This window comes from Balaenoptera acutorostrata, chromosome 6 (genome assembly GCF_949987535.1).
Source record: "Balaenoptera acutorostrata chromosome 6, mBalAcu1.1, whole genome shotgun sequence".
Taxonomy (NCBI): Eukaryota; Metazoa; Chordata; class Mammalia; order Artiodactyla; family Balaenopteridae; genus Balaenoptera; species Balaenoptera acutorostrata.
Window position 1 is genome coordinate 104,547,927 of NC_080069.1, and position 16,381 is coordinate 104,564,307.

The window sequence follows — 16,381 nt, forward strand, 5'->3', positions numbered from 1 at the left end:
GTCATTCTTTCTGCATGACAACCCCTACTCACGTATTGCTCTGCCCCAACACCCATGTGTAACTCTTACACTGTTTTTATCATCAGCTGATGTTGGGAAAGGATTATAACTGGAAGAGGATCTTTAATTTCCCTTTCTCCAAAGCCTGTAAGCTCCCCAAAGAAGAGGTTAATAACACTTAACCTCCTTGATGCCTGCTGAATGTACCACATATAGATTGCTGAAGATAAGTGTTGTTCACATTTCATGGAATCTCACTTAACATGTTCACAGTAGATAAAAGCAGTGGTTGAAGGAGGTTTTCCAAGAGTATGAAAAAACACTGACCAAGAGAAAGATAAATACCATATGATATCACTTATATGTGCAATTCAAAACATGACACAGGGACTTCCCTGGTGGTCCAGTGGGTAAGACTCCGCGCTCCCAGTGCAGGGGGCCGGGGTTCGATCCCTGATCAGGGAACTAGATCCCACATGCATGCCACAACTAAGAGTCCGCATGCCACAACTAAGAAGCCCACATGCCTCAACTAAAGATCCCGCATGCTGCAACGAAGATCCCACGTGCTGCAATGAAGACCTGGAGCAGACAAAATAAATATTAAATAAATAAATAAATATGACACAAATGAACCTATCTGTGAGACAGAAACAGAATCAAAGAGAACAGACCTGTGGTTGCCAAGGGGGCTGGGGGCTGGGGGAGGGATGGAATGGGAGTTTGGGATTAGCAGATGTCAGCTGTTATATATAGAATGGATAAACAACAAGGTCCTGCTGTATAGCACAGGGAACTATATTCTATATCCTGTAATAAACCATAATGGAAAAGAATATGAAAAAGAATGTATATATGTAAGACTGAATCACTTTGCTGTACAGCAGAAATTGAAACTGTAAATCAACTATACTTCAATAAAATTTTATTATTTTTTTTTTTTGGATTTTCTTATTTATTTATTTATTTATTTATTTATTTTTGGCTGTGTTGGGTCTTCGGTTCGTGCGAGGGCTTTCTCCAGTTGCGGCAAGCGGGGGCCACTCTTCATCGCGGTGCGGGGACCGCTCTTCATCGCGGTGCGCGGGCCTTTCTCTATCGCGGCCCCTCCCGTCACGGGGCACAGGCTCCAGACGCGCAGGCTCAGCAATTGTGGCTCACGGGCCCAGCTGCTCCGTGGCATGTGGGATCTTCCCAGACCAGGGCTCGAACCCGTGTCCCCTGCATTAGCAGGCAGATTCTCAACCACTGCGCCACCAGGGAAGCCCCTATACTTCAATAAAATTTTAAAAATGAAGAATTTCAGAAACTAACAGCATCTTATAATGGTAATTTTCAACTTAGATATCATAGATGTGCTTCTACAAAATAAAAGCATTTGCCATACCAAAAAAAAAAGAAAAGAAAAGAAAAGAAAGAAAGAATGAAGGGACGCTGACCCTCTCATAGGATGGATGAGTTAGAGAAGCTGAGGTATAAGGGCATATTCTGAAACATATTGAGCTGGTATCAGCCCCAGCAGCATCTATCTCTCAGTACCCCCACTGAAAAAGAGAATTCTAGGATGGAGCAATTTATAGGGCAAGTCTTATAGTTTGCCTTATCAGGTCACTAAGAAATGGGCAAATCAAAAGGCAAGTAGCACTCATGGGGACAGAGAATTACTGCAGACGAGGGAGAATCCTGAAACTCAGGGAAGATTCTGAGAAGCTAGAGGAAGATTATGGACACAAGGCCAAGGATGTCCCCTCATTTGCTTCCTGTCAACCTCACATCTCTTAACATAAACACAGACAAATCACATGACTGAAAGGTGAATCATTTATTGACCAGGTAGAGGAAGGTCTTATTCATGGTACTGTTCTCCTGAATATGGCAAAGAGAGTTAGAAATTTGGAGGAAACTTTGATTCGTGGTGAGCTGATGAGCCTTCCTAGATAATTAGGGAAGATCCTGAAGATGCAGAGTTGATGCCTTCACGTGCGATAGTGATGGAAATCAGGTCACAGAACTTGTCGCAAGATGATGTGGGGACCATGGAAGAGAAGATCCCAGAGCCCAAGTGAGGTGGCACTCACTCAGTGCTAAATAAGCAGATGAGAACAAGAACACCGAAACTTATTAAGTGCTTCTCGGATTGAACTGAGGACAAGGAGAATTTGTATTACAAAAAAAAATGTTGAAGAAATAGTTATCAACCAGCATTCTAACCCATGCTATTTTGCAGAATAGGGGTAGGGAGGGTGTTAAGTAAATTACTTTTTTTTTTTTTTTCTATTGCTGATCCCATCTTAACCTTCTCCCAGTTGAGTCTATGAAAAGAAGAAAAGAAGCAACGAAGGATCTTAGGCTTGTTTCTGCCATCCTCAGCATTGGAAGTTTTAAAGAATTTTTGACAAATTGAGGAATAATGGCAAAAGCCATAGCAATCTTTTATTAAATGCTTACTTTACGTAAGGCATAATTGCTAATGAAGCCCCACAATAAATCTGAGGTAGGCGAGAGATGAGGAAACTCAAGAGTCTATTTTCCAGGTTGGAAGACAACTGGAAGCTCAGACAACTCTATTCCCAGATTAGAAGTTAAGGATGTGCAGGAAGAAAGGAAGAGATCGAAGGAAGAAAATTTTTCCATAAATTGGAGGGTGAGATGGCCCTCTGGGCTTGGAAGATGGACCACGAACACAGAAATGTATTTGAGTTTCACACTCACACCCTTTTCCCATTTAAAATTTTAAGTCATGATTTTTAGCACATTATCAATTACTGAGCCCTTTTCTCCAGCATTATATCCACACAGTAACTCTGTAAGGTAGACATCATTCTTTCCCTTTTAATTGCTACATCATTTGCTCAAAAAGCTCATAGCAGGAGTGGATCCTGAACCCAGGTCCTCCAACTCCGAATTTCAAGCTCTCCCAACAAGCTTCCTTACCAAATTATTTTTATTGTAATCTTTGGACATAAACCCCTAATGCTTTTGGGAGGCACGGATCCCTGAGCCAGCCCCTCTCCAGCAGAGCTCACCAACCTGGAGGCCTGGGCCACTCCACTCCCTCGGGCCTGGAGACAGTGATCTACAGAGGCAGAGAAGAGCACATTCAAATACCAACCCTGGTTTATTTCCCAGAATGAAACCAGATGATTCTCCAGGGAAGGACAAAGGGGACTGACTGGGATATTAACTTCTCTTGGATTTTTCCCTTCAGGAACATTCCCATTCAGTAAAATGGTAATTTAGGCAGAGAAAGCCAGAGAGAGCTCAACTTACCGACTTTGGTAATATGGAAACATGTGGAAATATGTTTTCCTTAACAATCCCATATTTTTGGCAAATTTTCACAAACTTTTTCTTGATTTTGGACTCACGTCTGGTTCTCGGGCTGTGGGAAGAGTGACAGTAACTGCTTTGTCTTGTTTATTGGTCATTGAGGCTTATCAGAGGGGCGGGGCTCCAGCCAGACGGGAAAATGAATGGTACTGATTGGGTGCTTAGGCAGAAGTCTTGGGGATGAAAAAATAACCTGTCTTGAATTTGACATCTTTAGGATATCTTTCTGGCATGATGAGAGATTCATCATCTTCCCAACACTGAGCCTGAGAGATTTCACCAGGGGTGAGCATCTATCTTCAGAGGAGGAGAGATGTCCCAGGATAAGATTGGGAAGACCACTCTGTCTCCAGGCTTCCTTCCTTCCCCAGTCTCCCCACCCCACGATGAGTGTCAGCATGAAAATACTCTACCATAGAGCTCCAGCAGTTGCAATGATTCATTGTTGTTGACATTCATGAGATAAAAAATAATATATTCAGTATAGTTCATTTGAAGTATGTGAAATTTATTGTCTTCATCATCTGTGGAGGAAACAGAACACAGCTCAGAACTCCTTTGGTCCATGGGAAGGAAGTGAAACCCTTTCACTTCCTATTCTCTCCCACAAAACAAATTCAAGTGCATATCCTGGAAGAAATAGAGAGTGATATCTACTGCCTTCCATTTGCATCTCTCTGGGATTCATGAGGCAACTTCTAAGGAACACTGGTAGACTGACCACTAGGGGTAGAAAAATTCAGCCACAGCAGCAGCTTTCCCTTTCCCTCTATCATGCTCCCTGAAACTCACCTACCCTCCCTCAGCCATCTCTGCCAACTGTGTGTCTCTGTCTTCTCTATAAGCCCCATTGCATTATATACCCAGGGTTGTATCCTGAATAATGTGCTGTGGCAATGGCCATCAGACATCATCAGAAAGTGGGCAAGGAATGAGAAGCTGTCCTGCCAATTTACTTTCTTTTTTTTTTTTTTGCCAATTTTCTTTTGTTGCAGGAGGTACATGTGACCAAACTGCCTTCTATACCTGATGGTACTGTGTGCCAGGCATGGCTTTTACACACACATTTCTCTCAAATTCAGGATATTGGCTATTAGATGGCCCCACTGTATTACCTAAACAAGCATATCAGGAACTGATCAAGATCCTGAAGATACTGGGTTTTAGCAAATTCCTTGCAGTTGGAAGTAGAATTTAGAAAGACCTTTTTTTTTTTTTGCATACTTACAGATAACACTATATACACCATCCTCTCCTGCTTTGTCAGAAAGCAAAGACATTTCAGTACATGCTCCACTTACCCTGTAAAACAGAATGAGCTGATGCCCAAGAGACACTGATGGGGCTGGCTCCTTCACACTCTACCTGTAACTTGAGTTTACGATTCCACTGATTAACTGTTGAACATTTTTGGGTATACTTTCCAAAGAACTTTTATTTACATTATTCACTTTATTTGCTGCTTTGAGAATGAGTCAACTACTTCTATCACTATTACTCTACCACTACTTCCCACTATTACTATTACGATAGCTACTTGTCTAGAGAATTAGCTGGGTTCTTACCATGTGCCAGCCTCTCAGATATGTGCCTTACGAACATAACCTCACTTGGTCCTCACAAAAAACCATGAGAGACAATTATTATCATCTTCTTTGACTCTAGGGAAAATTGGGGAAGAAACAGATGAATTTTCTTGGTCACACATATAGATTCAAGAACGAGATAGGCTGTTGATTCTGAATCCTATGCTCTTAACCTATGCTGTCTTGCCACACTACTTATGATTCTGATACCCCTCTACCCCTTACCTCCTCTACTCCCGTTTAAATTCATGCCTGTCACCAATTCTTATCTCTGAATCTAGAAAAGCCACAGGTTCACCAAACCCCAAATCAGTGCCAGATGATGGACCCTGATTTTAGGTACAGGCCCAGAATGTATGTATATGTGTGTGTGTGTGTGTGTATGTGTGTGTGTGTGTGTGTGTGTGTGTGTGTGTGTGTGTGTGTGTATAGGTCCAAGACCATATTCAGGCTTCTGTTTTTTCTTTCCCAAGCAAAAAACCCACTTACTTTGTATGAAATTTAAAGAACAAAGAAAAATTTTCCAAGGCATGGATGTGCTCCACAAAAACTCTCATGCTACCATTTTCTTCTATCTTTTCCTTGGCGTCTGAGGCCAAGAGAATGGAATATCACTCCCCTGAAATCTGCAATAAATCAATAAAATGATTGGGTGAGAAAAGAGGAAAGAGATACAACATGAACACTTGTCTCCTTGAACTCTGGCCTGTGGGCCAGGACACATCATGGTGATGTGAAGATGAAATTAGAACTCAGGTCAATTGGCACCACACCTAGGACTCTTTCCACTGTCCCTCCAGTGAGAATGGAGGTCCCCAAGTGTTGTCGTCTTTTAACATGGCACAACTGCCCTTAGTCTAAGGTCTGAAGTCACCCCTTTTGCCTAATATGTCAAGGAACTGCTGCCCTCCAGGAGGGTCACCTTGTTTCACAATCCTCCAAACCACCCCCCAAAATCCAAAGTCACTATTCTCCACTGCCCCTACCTTTGAAATATCGAAGTTGCTTCTCACAGCATCAGGGTTTCCTTCCTTGTGGGCACAGACTAGAGTCAGCCCCAGACACAGTAACGGCAGCTTCATCTTGGCAGGGGACAGCACTGTCTTCTCTGTAGTCACTGGGAGTGAGTGTTTCCCTGACGGTGGCTCCTCTCCCCAGGGTCTCTGTTTTTATATCTGTTCTGGGTCCAGTTTTTTGTCCACAAGGCACCACCTTTCCTCCAGGAAGTGGGAGAACCCATATTTGAACCCAAGACTATCTGATCCCAGAGACCCTATAATTATTGACTCCACGACACAGGCTGAGGCTTGATGTCTTTGGCATGAAGGATAGATGGAAGAGGAATAAGTAATGCTTTAGACCCTCAGGTGTGTCTGGCTGGTAGTTACTACTGAAGAAGCTGCATGTAGATTTCCCTAAAATGTGACCCTAGGGATGTAGCTGTGAGTCTGATCAAGGGAAGGGCAAGTAGCAACTCTCTCTTGGTCAAAAAATATTTGACGGATGAATGGATAATTTGAGGAGTATTGCTCTTCCAATAAGGAATTAGGAGATGCTTCCATACCAAAAAAGCAAAAACTATGCCCTCCCATTTGTGGCCGCAAGTTAAGTAGCTGGTCACGAACCACATTAAGACTTCCTTGCCCAAAACCAAAATACTGCATAGAGCATTTTATAAGTGACCCACGGGAAGGGTGACAGTCTGCCAGGAGGCTGAGAAACAACTAGCCTAAGTCATGACTCAGCATGGGTAAAGGGCTTATGGAGTCCATATATGACCAGATAACAATCCATTTATAACAGGTAACTTGATTGAAACTAACGGCTGACTGGAAACAGACTTAGTGACCTTGTCTTTAGTCACACTCTTAATTAATTGAACAAATCACTCATTGAGAAAGCCAGTAGGAACATTCAAGCCATCTTATATAATAGCAAGACATAGTCAGTGCCAAGAAGAATACCAAGAAATAAAGCTTATTTGACTCATGTGCCACAGTGGAAGTACTCCCTGGTCCCTAGCACCCGGGGTGATTATATTCTGCTGGTATTGGCTCAAATCCAGTTCTAAAATATCCATTCTCTTCACTGATGAAAGGTTGCTTGGAGCTAACAGCATCCCATCGTGTCATCTGTGTCCTTCGGAAAACAGATCCTGAGACAGATTTAGGAGTATAAAAGGCTTACTGGGAGTAACACTTGTGAAAGGAAAAAGGAGGAAATGGGATTAGGGAAGGGGAGTTGCCAGACCATGACATAGATCTGGCAAAGTCTTTGTCAGCCCAGCAGGGATCTCTGAGCATGTGAGAAGAGTCCTGTGTTAGGCAGAAATGGATGGGACCTTGTACCACAGTCTTGCACAGTCATTGGATGGGGCCACTCCAAGAAGACCACTACCTCAGCTCAGGAGTTGAGGCCAATCTGAACCAGTTAACAGTGGAGGCTGTGAGCCAACCACACTCCTCAAGGCTGCGCAATGAGCCCTTTCGTGAAGAGGGAATCTGAGCAATACATGTCTATGTCTGGCACACCAACCTAATATCCAGAAGGAGGCAGTCCCGTCAAAAGGGATCCAGAATTCTCTTCCCACATGGGGTAGGGGTGGAAGCAGAAACCCTTTCCTTCTTTTCTAGTTTGAAATTTCTACCACAACATGAGGGTTCCCTGTAGGTAAGAAACCCAAGGATAACAGTGATTGTCACCTCCAGATTCACTCATCAAAATTCAGCAAGTACTTACATACACATGGGCCCAGGTTACCCAGAGGTCCATCTGGGACTCTCCTGGTAGCACATCAGTTGCTGGTCAGTAGTAGGACCAGTTTATTCCAATGGTATTGACACCACCAGGCTTCGGGAGGCAGGAACAGAGTTTGGGCAGTGGGAAGAATAATCATAAGTCTTGGATTCTGTGCCCTTTGGGAAAGGGTCAAGGAGCCCCAAAGATAAAAATCATTCATGTAACCATTTTGCCATAGGCTGGACCTAATTTGAAAAATAAGAAAATCTGCTTCATATCATCAATGTAAGGGTCTGATGGAATTATTTATGTAAAGTGCTTGGCATATGGACGGCTACATGTAAAAGAATGAAATTAGAACACTCTCTAACACCATACACAAAACTAAACTCAAAATGGATTAAAGACCTAAATGTAAGACCAGACGCTATAAAACTCTTAGAGGAAGACATAGGCAAAATACTCTCTGACATAAATCACAGCAAGATATTTTTGGATCCACCTCCTAGAGTAATGAAAATAAAAACAAAAATAAACAAATGGGACCAAATTAAACTTAAAAGCTTTTGCACAGCAAAGGAAACCATAAACAAGACGAAAAGACAACTTACAGAATGGGAGAAAATATTTGCAAACTATGCAACCAACAAGGGATTAATCTCCAAAATATACAAACAGCTCATGCAGCTCAATATCAAAAAAAACAAACAACCCAATCAAAAAATGGGCAGATCTAAATAGATATTTCTCCAAAGAAGACATACAGATGGCCCAAAAGCACATGAAAAGATGTTCAACATCACTAATTATTAGAGAAATGCAAAGCAAAACAGCAATAAGGTATCACCTCACACCAGTCAGAATGGCCATCATCAAAAAGTCTACAAATAACAAATGAAGGAGAGGGTGTGGAGGAAATGGAACCCTCCTACACTGTTGGTGGGAATGTAAATTGGTACAGTCACTATGGAGAACAGTATGGAGGTTCCTTAAAAAACTACATATAGAACTACCACATGATGCAGCAATCCCACTCCTGGGCATATATCTGAAGAAAACCATAATTCAAAAAGATACACGCACCCCAATGTTCACTGCAGCACTATTTACAATAGCCAGGACATGGAAGCAACCTAAATGTCCATCGACAGATAAATGGATAAAGAAGATGTGGTATATTTATACAATGGAATATTACTCAGCCATAAAAAAGAATGAAATAATGCCATTTGCAGCAACATGGATGGACCTAGAGATTATCATACTAAGTGAAGTAGGTCAGACAGAGAAAGACAAATACCATATGATATCACTTATATATGGAATCTAAAAAATTGATACAAATGAACTTATTTACAAAACAGAAGCAGACTCACAGACGTTGAAAACAAACTTATGGTTACCAGAGGGGAAAGGTGGGGCAGGGGAGGGATAAATTAGGAGGTTGGGATTAACATAGACACACTACTATATATAAAATAGATAATTAACAAGGACCTACTCTATAGCACAGGGAACTCTACTTAATATTCTGTAATAACCTATATGGGAAAAGAATCTGAAAAAGAATAGATACATGTGTATGTATAACTGAATCACTTTGCTGTACACCTGAAACTAACACAACATTGTAAATCGACTCTACTCCAATATAAAATAAAAATTTTTTCAAAAGAGCTTAGCATAGTGTCTGGCACGTAGTAAGTGGTCAGTTAATGGAAGCCAATCATATTCTTTTCTTTTGATCACCTTAGTCATTCAATAAGCAGTCATTGTTGGCTTACTATGTCCAAGCTCTGAGAGTACAATGTTGACAAAAATAGCTCAAACTCCTGCCCTTACTGAGCTTCTACAGTGGTCCATTTTCTTTTTAATCTTCACATTCTGGATCCTATAAGGTCAGGAGCATGACCTGAGGAAAAAGACCAAACTGGGTGCCTCTCCTTTAATTGTAGCGTCTACAAAAACCCCTGACTTCTTTCTTCTTTTCCTCATGCTGCAACCCCTTCTGGAAAGCCCTCCCTTCTCTGCCTGTTCAAATTTTACCCTTCCTCCAAGGCCCCGCTCAAGAATTCCTTTGATTCCCCAGGGCTCACTCTTCTCATCCTTTGTATGTCCCCATAGCACCTAGAGTTTCACGCTTACTTTATAGCAGTCCGTCACTTATTGGATTGTGCTACTGTCAAAACATAATTCTCAAAGAGTTAAAGAACATAACTCTCATACAACTATATAGCGAGCCTGTGTCAAAGATTTAATATTAAATCATTTTTGAAGGACCCAAAAGAATGACAGCTGATTCAAAGGAGGATATGAGAAGCTGATGTATGCGTAAGGCAGTGAAAGAAAAAACTGCTGGGATAAAATTGCTAAGTTAGACACACGTGGTTAATGTCCTACAGGGCAATAAATCCACAACTTTTGTGGTTATTGTCTCCACTGGACAGAAAGCATTTACATATTTACCAGACAAAAATAATTTGCACCTTCTCAGTTTTTTATCAATTAATCTCTAACTTCACAGAGCCTGGCCCCTAAACAACAGTAAACAGTAAGTTAAACACAGTCACATTTGCCAAGAGTGTGGTGTGCTCCAAGGACAAAGAACAAGATAAACTCAAAGGGCCAACGTCACCGGAACAGAGGGTTACCAGACCCTTGTCACTCTGTCAGGCAGCAACCACCCAACATCTCTGAGCTTTCCCAAGCAGCATGCCTTGCCCCTTTCCCATCCCATATACAGAAAGGTATTCATCCCATTGGAAACATGCAGACCCTACCCAATCAGCAGGTGACTCAGAAGTCCCTTTGCTCCCTGGCTATAAAAACAGACAAGCAACCCATGTTCATGGTCGACTTTCCCTGGCTACCGGGAAGTCGGCCCGCAGTCCTTGCAGCGAAAACTCTGTCTTCCTCACATTCTGCCTTGTGTCTGGAAATTCTTTTCCAACCGGCGCTCGGACCACGACAAAGAGAACCAGGTGACCCTAGGACGGCTTATTAGGTAGCGCTCTTGTATGACTCTGAAAGGAGACATGGTTATCTTTTACCTTTTCTCCATTTTGGGATAACTTTATAAAACACTGGTTTCTGTGTTTACACACACACTGGAAAGGTGATTGTGAAAAGACAGGCTCTGGAGTCAGAAAAGCCTGAGTTCAAATTCTGCTTCCACACTTAATCTCTGTGCGACTCAAGTTTCCTCAGCGTTGTTGCAAAGATAACGTGAAAAGGTTTAGAAAGGGCTAGAATGCAATAGGTCCCCAATAAATATGAGTTCTTTCACTCTCTTCCCCTCCTCTTTGAGAACAGAGGTCACGATTTGTATTTACTGTACTCCCTCCACCTGTAAGTCTCCCTGCGTAATAGACTTTCAATAAATCTTCTCTGGCTGTTTGCTATGTGTCTTGTCTGTGACTTAGGCAAGTTCCTTCCCTTCTCTGGGCCTCAACTGATGAAATGAGAAGATTTAGTGGTTCTTAACTACGGCCAACACTAGTCCAGGGAGAGGTTTTGGAAAGGGGGGTGGTGGATGTGGCATTTTTGGTTTTTACAGTAACTGGAGAGTATTACCGACATTTGGTGCCCAGGATCCAGGGATGAGAACCTTCGGCAGTGCTTAGGCCAGCCCCCTACGAAGTGGAACTGTTTCATCCAACACATCAATAGTGTCCCCACTGGGAAATACTGAACCATATCTACAGGGCTTTGCAAATGTACACCTTCTGACAACAAATTAATGCTTCTCTGGTGTGTGTGTGTGTGTGTGTGTGTGTGTGTGTGTGTGTTTTCAAAGGATGGAGGATGTGCACACTACAAAGTCCTGTTCTGCTAAACAAAAAAGTATGTTTTATTTCCAAACATTTTAGCAATTCCCCAGATTATTCCGTGCCTGAAACACAGCCTCATTTTGTTGACTGGATCTTGTCTGAAGAATAGGTCTTTGCTTTTTGCAGCTGCCAGCCACACTGAGCTCATCTATTTTCTGGAGAAAGAGATTGTTCCAGGGCACCCTTATTGGGAACCAACTAGTCTTTGCTGAGTGTCCAGGCCCAGTGCAAATAATAGTAGGGAAGTTGACGACAAGGAGCTTTCCTACCATCAGGAGGGAAAAAAACAAGCTTATAACATAGGCAACCCCAGCGTTCCAGGAGAAAGGTTGGGGCATCCTAGCTGCATTCTGAGTGAATCCCTTTCAAAAACACTGCTCTTCTTTTCATTCTTTTGCTTATGGCCTCGCATCAGGCAACTGTCTTGATCTCTTCCCCACCAGATACTGACTTGAGCTCCAAAGGGAAATAACTGGTCCCCGTTCTTCTGTTTCCTCCTGGGCTTAGTACACAACAGGCACTAAATTTATACCTTTTACACCAAATCTAGTTTGCCTACCAATTCTCCTTTTTGCCTGGCATCTTGAAAAGAAGCAAGTCCTTTAAGCCAAGGAACCAAATACTTTTCTTTCGGAAAAACAAAGTCTTCATAAGATCATTGAGAGTCTTTTATTAAAAACTGGCAAAGCAGGAAAATGAAGTGGCCACAAGGTGGCAGAAGAGGAGAGATTTTATTTTCCTCCAGGAGAAAGAACTAATGAGAAAATAAAGTGTCTTAGCTGTTTTCACTTAGAAACTTGCTTGTTTGTGATGTATTGATAAGAATCATGATAACACAGGTGAACAGTTAAAATCTGCTTATCAGTTTAAACGCCTTTTTTAAAGGAAATAATTTTTCAATTTTAATTAATTCAATGTGAAGTGGGACAATTTTGTTTGTTGTTAGTTTCTCCAGCTTTCTCCAGCTTACTCAGAAACCTATACCAAACTCATTGGATCATATTCAGGGGACAACTGCAGAAAACAAGACATGTATTGAGTTGAACCATATAAAATTTTCATTTTATAGGTGAAAAGACAGTTGATAATTGGCAGTCTCTTATGGTTCAACTGAATAGTAGTGATGCTACTGTTGACATTAATGATCTTCTTTTCCTGACATGTAATTATTGTTCTTAAATTATAGGATTTTATCAGAAAGATACATGCACCCCTATGTTCATAGCAGCACTATTTACAATAGCCAAGACATGGAAACAACCTAAATGTTCATCCACAGATGAATGGATAAAGAAGGTGTGGTACATATATACAATGGAATACTGTGCAGTCATAAAAAAGAATGAAATAATGCCATTTGCAGCAACATGGATGGACCTAGAGATCATCATACTTAAGTCAGAAAGAGAAAGACAAATACCATATGATATCACTTATATGTGTAATCTAAAATATGACACAAATGAACTTATCTATGAAACAGAAACAGACTCACAGACATAGGGAACAGACTTGTGGTTGCCAAGGGGGAGGGGGTTGGGGCAGGGATGGACTGGGAGTTTGGGATTAGCAGATGCAAACTATTATATATAGAATGGATAAACAACAAGGTCCTACTGTATAGCACAGGGAACTATATTCAATATCCTGTGATAAACCATAATGGAAAAGAATATTAAAAAGAATGTATATATGTGTATACCTGAATCACTTTGCTATACAGTAGAAATTAACACAACAGTGTAAATCAACTATACTTCAATATAAAACATAGAATTTTAAAATATATTTTTGTCATTAATGTGAAAAACTTTTAAAAATGCCTAAAGAAATCCTTAAAACTGGACTATTAAGTGTGCCAAGATGAATTTGGAAATGACTGGTATTTCCTGATTTTTGCCTTACTTAATTCACTTAATAGACATTAATTCAGAACTTGCAGTCTGAGTTTGAGAGTCAATTTTCTGGGATGACCATAGTTTTGATGTTGGCATTTAGGTTTTATTTAGAATGTAAAACAATGAAAAAGTTTTTGAATAGTATATATGGAACAGATTTTTTTAAATATATGCTTTAAAAATCTACCAGTTTCTTCAAATACATTATTTACAAGTCTAGTAACATACATTTTGTTTATTATAAAGCAAGTATATAAACAGCTTTGTACAGTGAGAACTGCCAAATTAAAAAAAAAATTTTATTGGAGAATAATTGATTTACAGTGATGTGTTAGCTTCAGGTGTACAGCAAAGTGAATCTGTTATACAAATGCATATATCCATTCTTTTTTAGATTCTGCAGAAGTGCCGATTTGTGTGATTTTCCATGTTAAACAACTGTAGTGTTCAGTCTAACCGCATGTGATGTAGTCCATCCAGTCATGTGTTTTGGAGAGGGTTCTTTATTCAATAGAGTTTTAATTTAGTATATAGAAAAATGAAGGAGGGAAGGGGCAGGTCAAATGCTGATGAAAAGCCAAGTAAAATGAGGACTGAAAAAAGGTCTGTGCAATTTAGTATTCTGAACATAACAGGTGGCCTTAGAAAGACCTGTTACTATGAAGCTACAGGGGCAGCAGCCTCTCCAAGATCTCTGTAACTGTTCATGCCTGGATCTGTCCCAGATCATCCAGAGATGAAAGGGAAAGAATTCATAACCACATTTTCCATCAGCAGCTTGGGACACAGCTGAAGCTGGTTGAAGTCAGAAGAGGAAGACAGTGCAGAGCAGAGCAGAGGCGGAAAGTGCAGCAAGGTGCAGGATCGCCCCCTAGTGGCCAGCCGGAGGGATGACCAGCTCCCCACAGCCACACTGGCTGCTCCTGGCCCCGCAGGCGCAGCCTCTTCCTGCTTCCTCTCCCCCTCTGTGCATTGTGAGAAGATTTCTGAGGTCAGGAGTACTGAATGCTTATTTTTGTCATATACACACATGTAAATATAATTTGCAACTATTAGCTGAAGAGTCTCAGCAGAGTACAGAAGTGTTACCCATTATGGCGACCTTTAAAAACTGGAAAGTCTGGGGGCTTGCCTGGTGATGCAGTGGTTGAGAGTCCGCCTGCCAATGCAGGGGACACGGGTTCGAGCCCTGGTCTGGAAAGATCCCACATGCCGCGGAGAAACTAAGACCGTGCGCCACAACTACTGAGCCTGAGCTCTAGAGCCCGCGAGCCACAGCTACTGAGCCTGCGCACCGCAACTACTGAAGCCCGTGTGCCTAGAGCCTGTGCTCCACAACAGGAGAAGCCACCGCAGTGAGAAGCCCGTGCACCGCAACGAAGAGTAGCCCCCGCTCGCCACAACTAGAGGTAGCCCGCACACAGCAACAAAGACCCAACGCAGCCAAAAATAAATAAATAAATAAATAAATTTATATTAAAAAAATTGGAATGTCTGTTATTTTAACAAATTTGAGAACTGCAGCAATGGCTATTGGCTCTAATCTTCATCTGGTTGATTTTCATTCACAAGTGTAACCTATTTTCTACACAACTTCCAGAGAAAACTTATAAAAATGGAAATGAGATCACTTTACCGCTGAAAATCTCGATCTTTCCATCACTCCTAGAAAAACCATCCAAACTGTTTCCAGTGTTGACCTCTCCAAGCCCACCCTCATGTCCTGGCTGGCTCCCTCCTTCACTGGGCTTTTTGCTGTTCCCTGAACATGTCGAGCTTGTTTCCATCCCATGACCTTTGCAATTGCTATTCCCTCTAAAACACGTTTCTCCTACCCGGTGGCAAGGCTTGTTCTTCCCAAAGTCACTGCCTAGCCTGCTTAGTTCCTCCATTAGCACATCGTCCCTCCAATTTTATTATACATTTGTTTCATTTGTTTGCTTATTGTCTGTCTCTCTGAATAGAATATAAACTCCCCAAGTACAGAGATTTTGTTCGCTTGTTCCCTGCTGTGTCCTTAATGCCCAAAACAGCACCTGGCACAGAGCAGGAGCTAAATGACCACACGGCAAATAAAGAATAAAGGAATAGTAAGACACTGGCTATGTGGCATGTCAAAAATCCTGCTTTGGATGTTTCATGCAAAAGTTGTTTGTTTTTTTTTTTGTTTGTTTTTTGTTGCATCCTCTCAACTGAACATTTTTCAACTTTTCTGAAAAGAGAAAAACAGCCAATCAAAGACCTTGGAAAATTGCATATCAGAAATAATCAATAAAAATGATTAATATACTCTCCCTCAGATAGTTCAAATTGGATAATTTGTGGGTATCCAGTCTTTTTTCTCCTCCCAGGGGCAAATCATCACAGCCACTTTGCCCAATGTGTGTTGGGGACCAAGAAGCATAACAGGCAGGAGGCCTCTGAATTATCTCATTTCCCTGTTTTACTGGCTGCACTGACCAGCTTTCACGAGCCTCAGCTTCTCGGTGCCCATGTGGGGTGGGATCCCTCAATCACGTCCCTTGCCTTTGCTGCAGGTGGGCCTGAGGCTGTCAGCAGGGCCAGGAGTCGGAAAGAAGAGCTAGACACAGTGGGGCGAGGGTAGGGAGAAAGACTACCAGCTGGAATCTGCTGGGCACCTCTGCATCCATCTGTCCATCACCACATCTGACTACCATGACCTTCAGAGAGCAATGAGCCCTGAGCTGAGACCTGAGGTCGAGAATGTGCCAACCACAGGAAGAATCCAGGCAAGAGCTTTCAGACAGAGGGAACGGTATGTGTAAAGGCTTAGCTTATGTGAAGAACAGAAAACAGAGCAGGGCAGCTGGATCATAAGGAGCAGGGGAAGAATGGTATGAAACAGAGTTAAGCTATAACCAGGGAATGGTCAGATTATTGTGGGATTTATAAAGTAATGAGTTTGGACTTTATCCAAAGTGCAAGTAATTGAAGGGTTTTAAGCCGGGAAGGGAACATGATCAGATCAGATAAAGTT

General features: G+C 41.7%; 1 protein-coding gene across 1 annotated transcript; it reads right to left on the reverse strand.

Moving 5' to 3' along the window:
• Positions 1-1,803: 1,803 nt before the first annotated feature.
• Positions 1,804-5,998, reverse strand: LOC103007669 (salivary lipocalin-like). Its single transcript, XM_057547829.1, is given in 8 exon segments — positions 1,804-2,084; positions 3,031-3,076; positions 3,271-3,359; positions 3,362-3,382; positions 3,744-3,854; positions 4,559-4,632; positions 5,406-5,542; positions 5,903-5,998. Coding segments are annotated over 8 exon segments (660 nt in total). The 3' UTR covers positions 1,804-1,998.
• Positions 5,999-16,381: the final 10,383 nt, after the last annotated feature.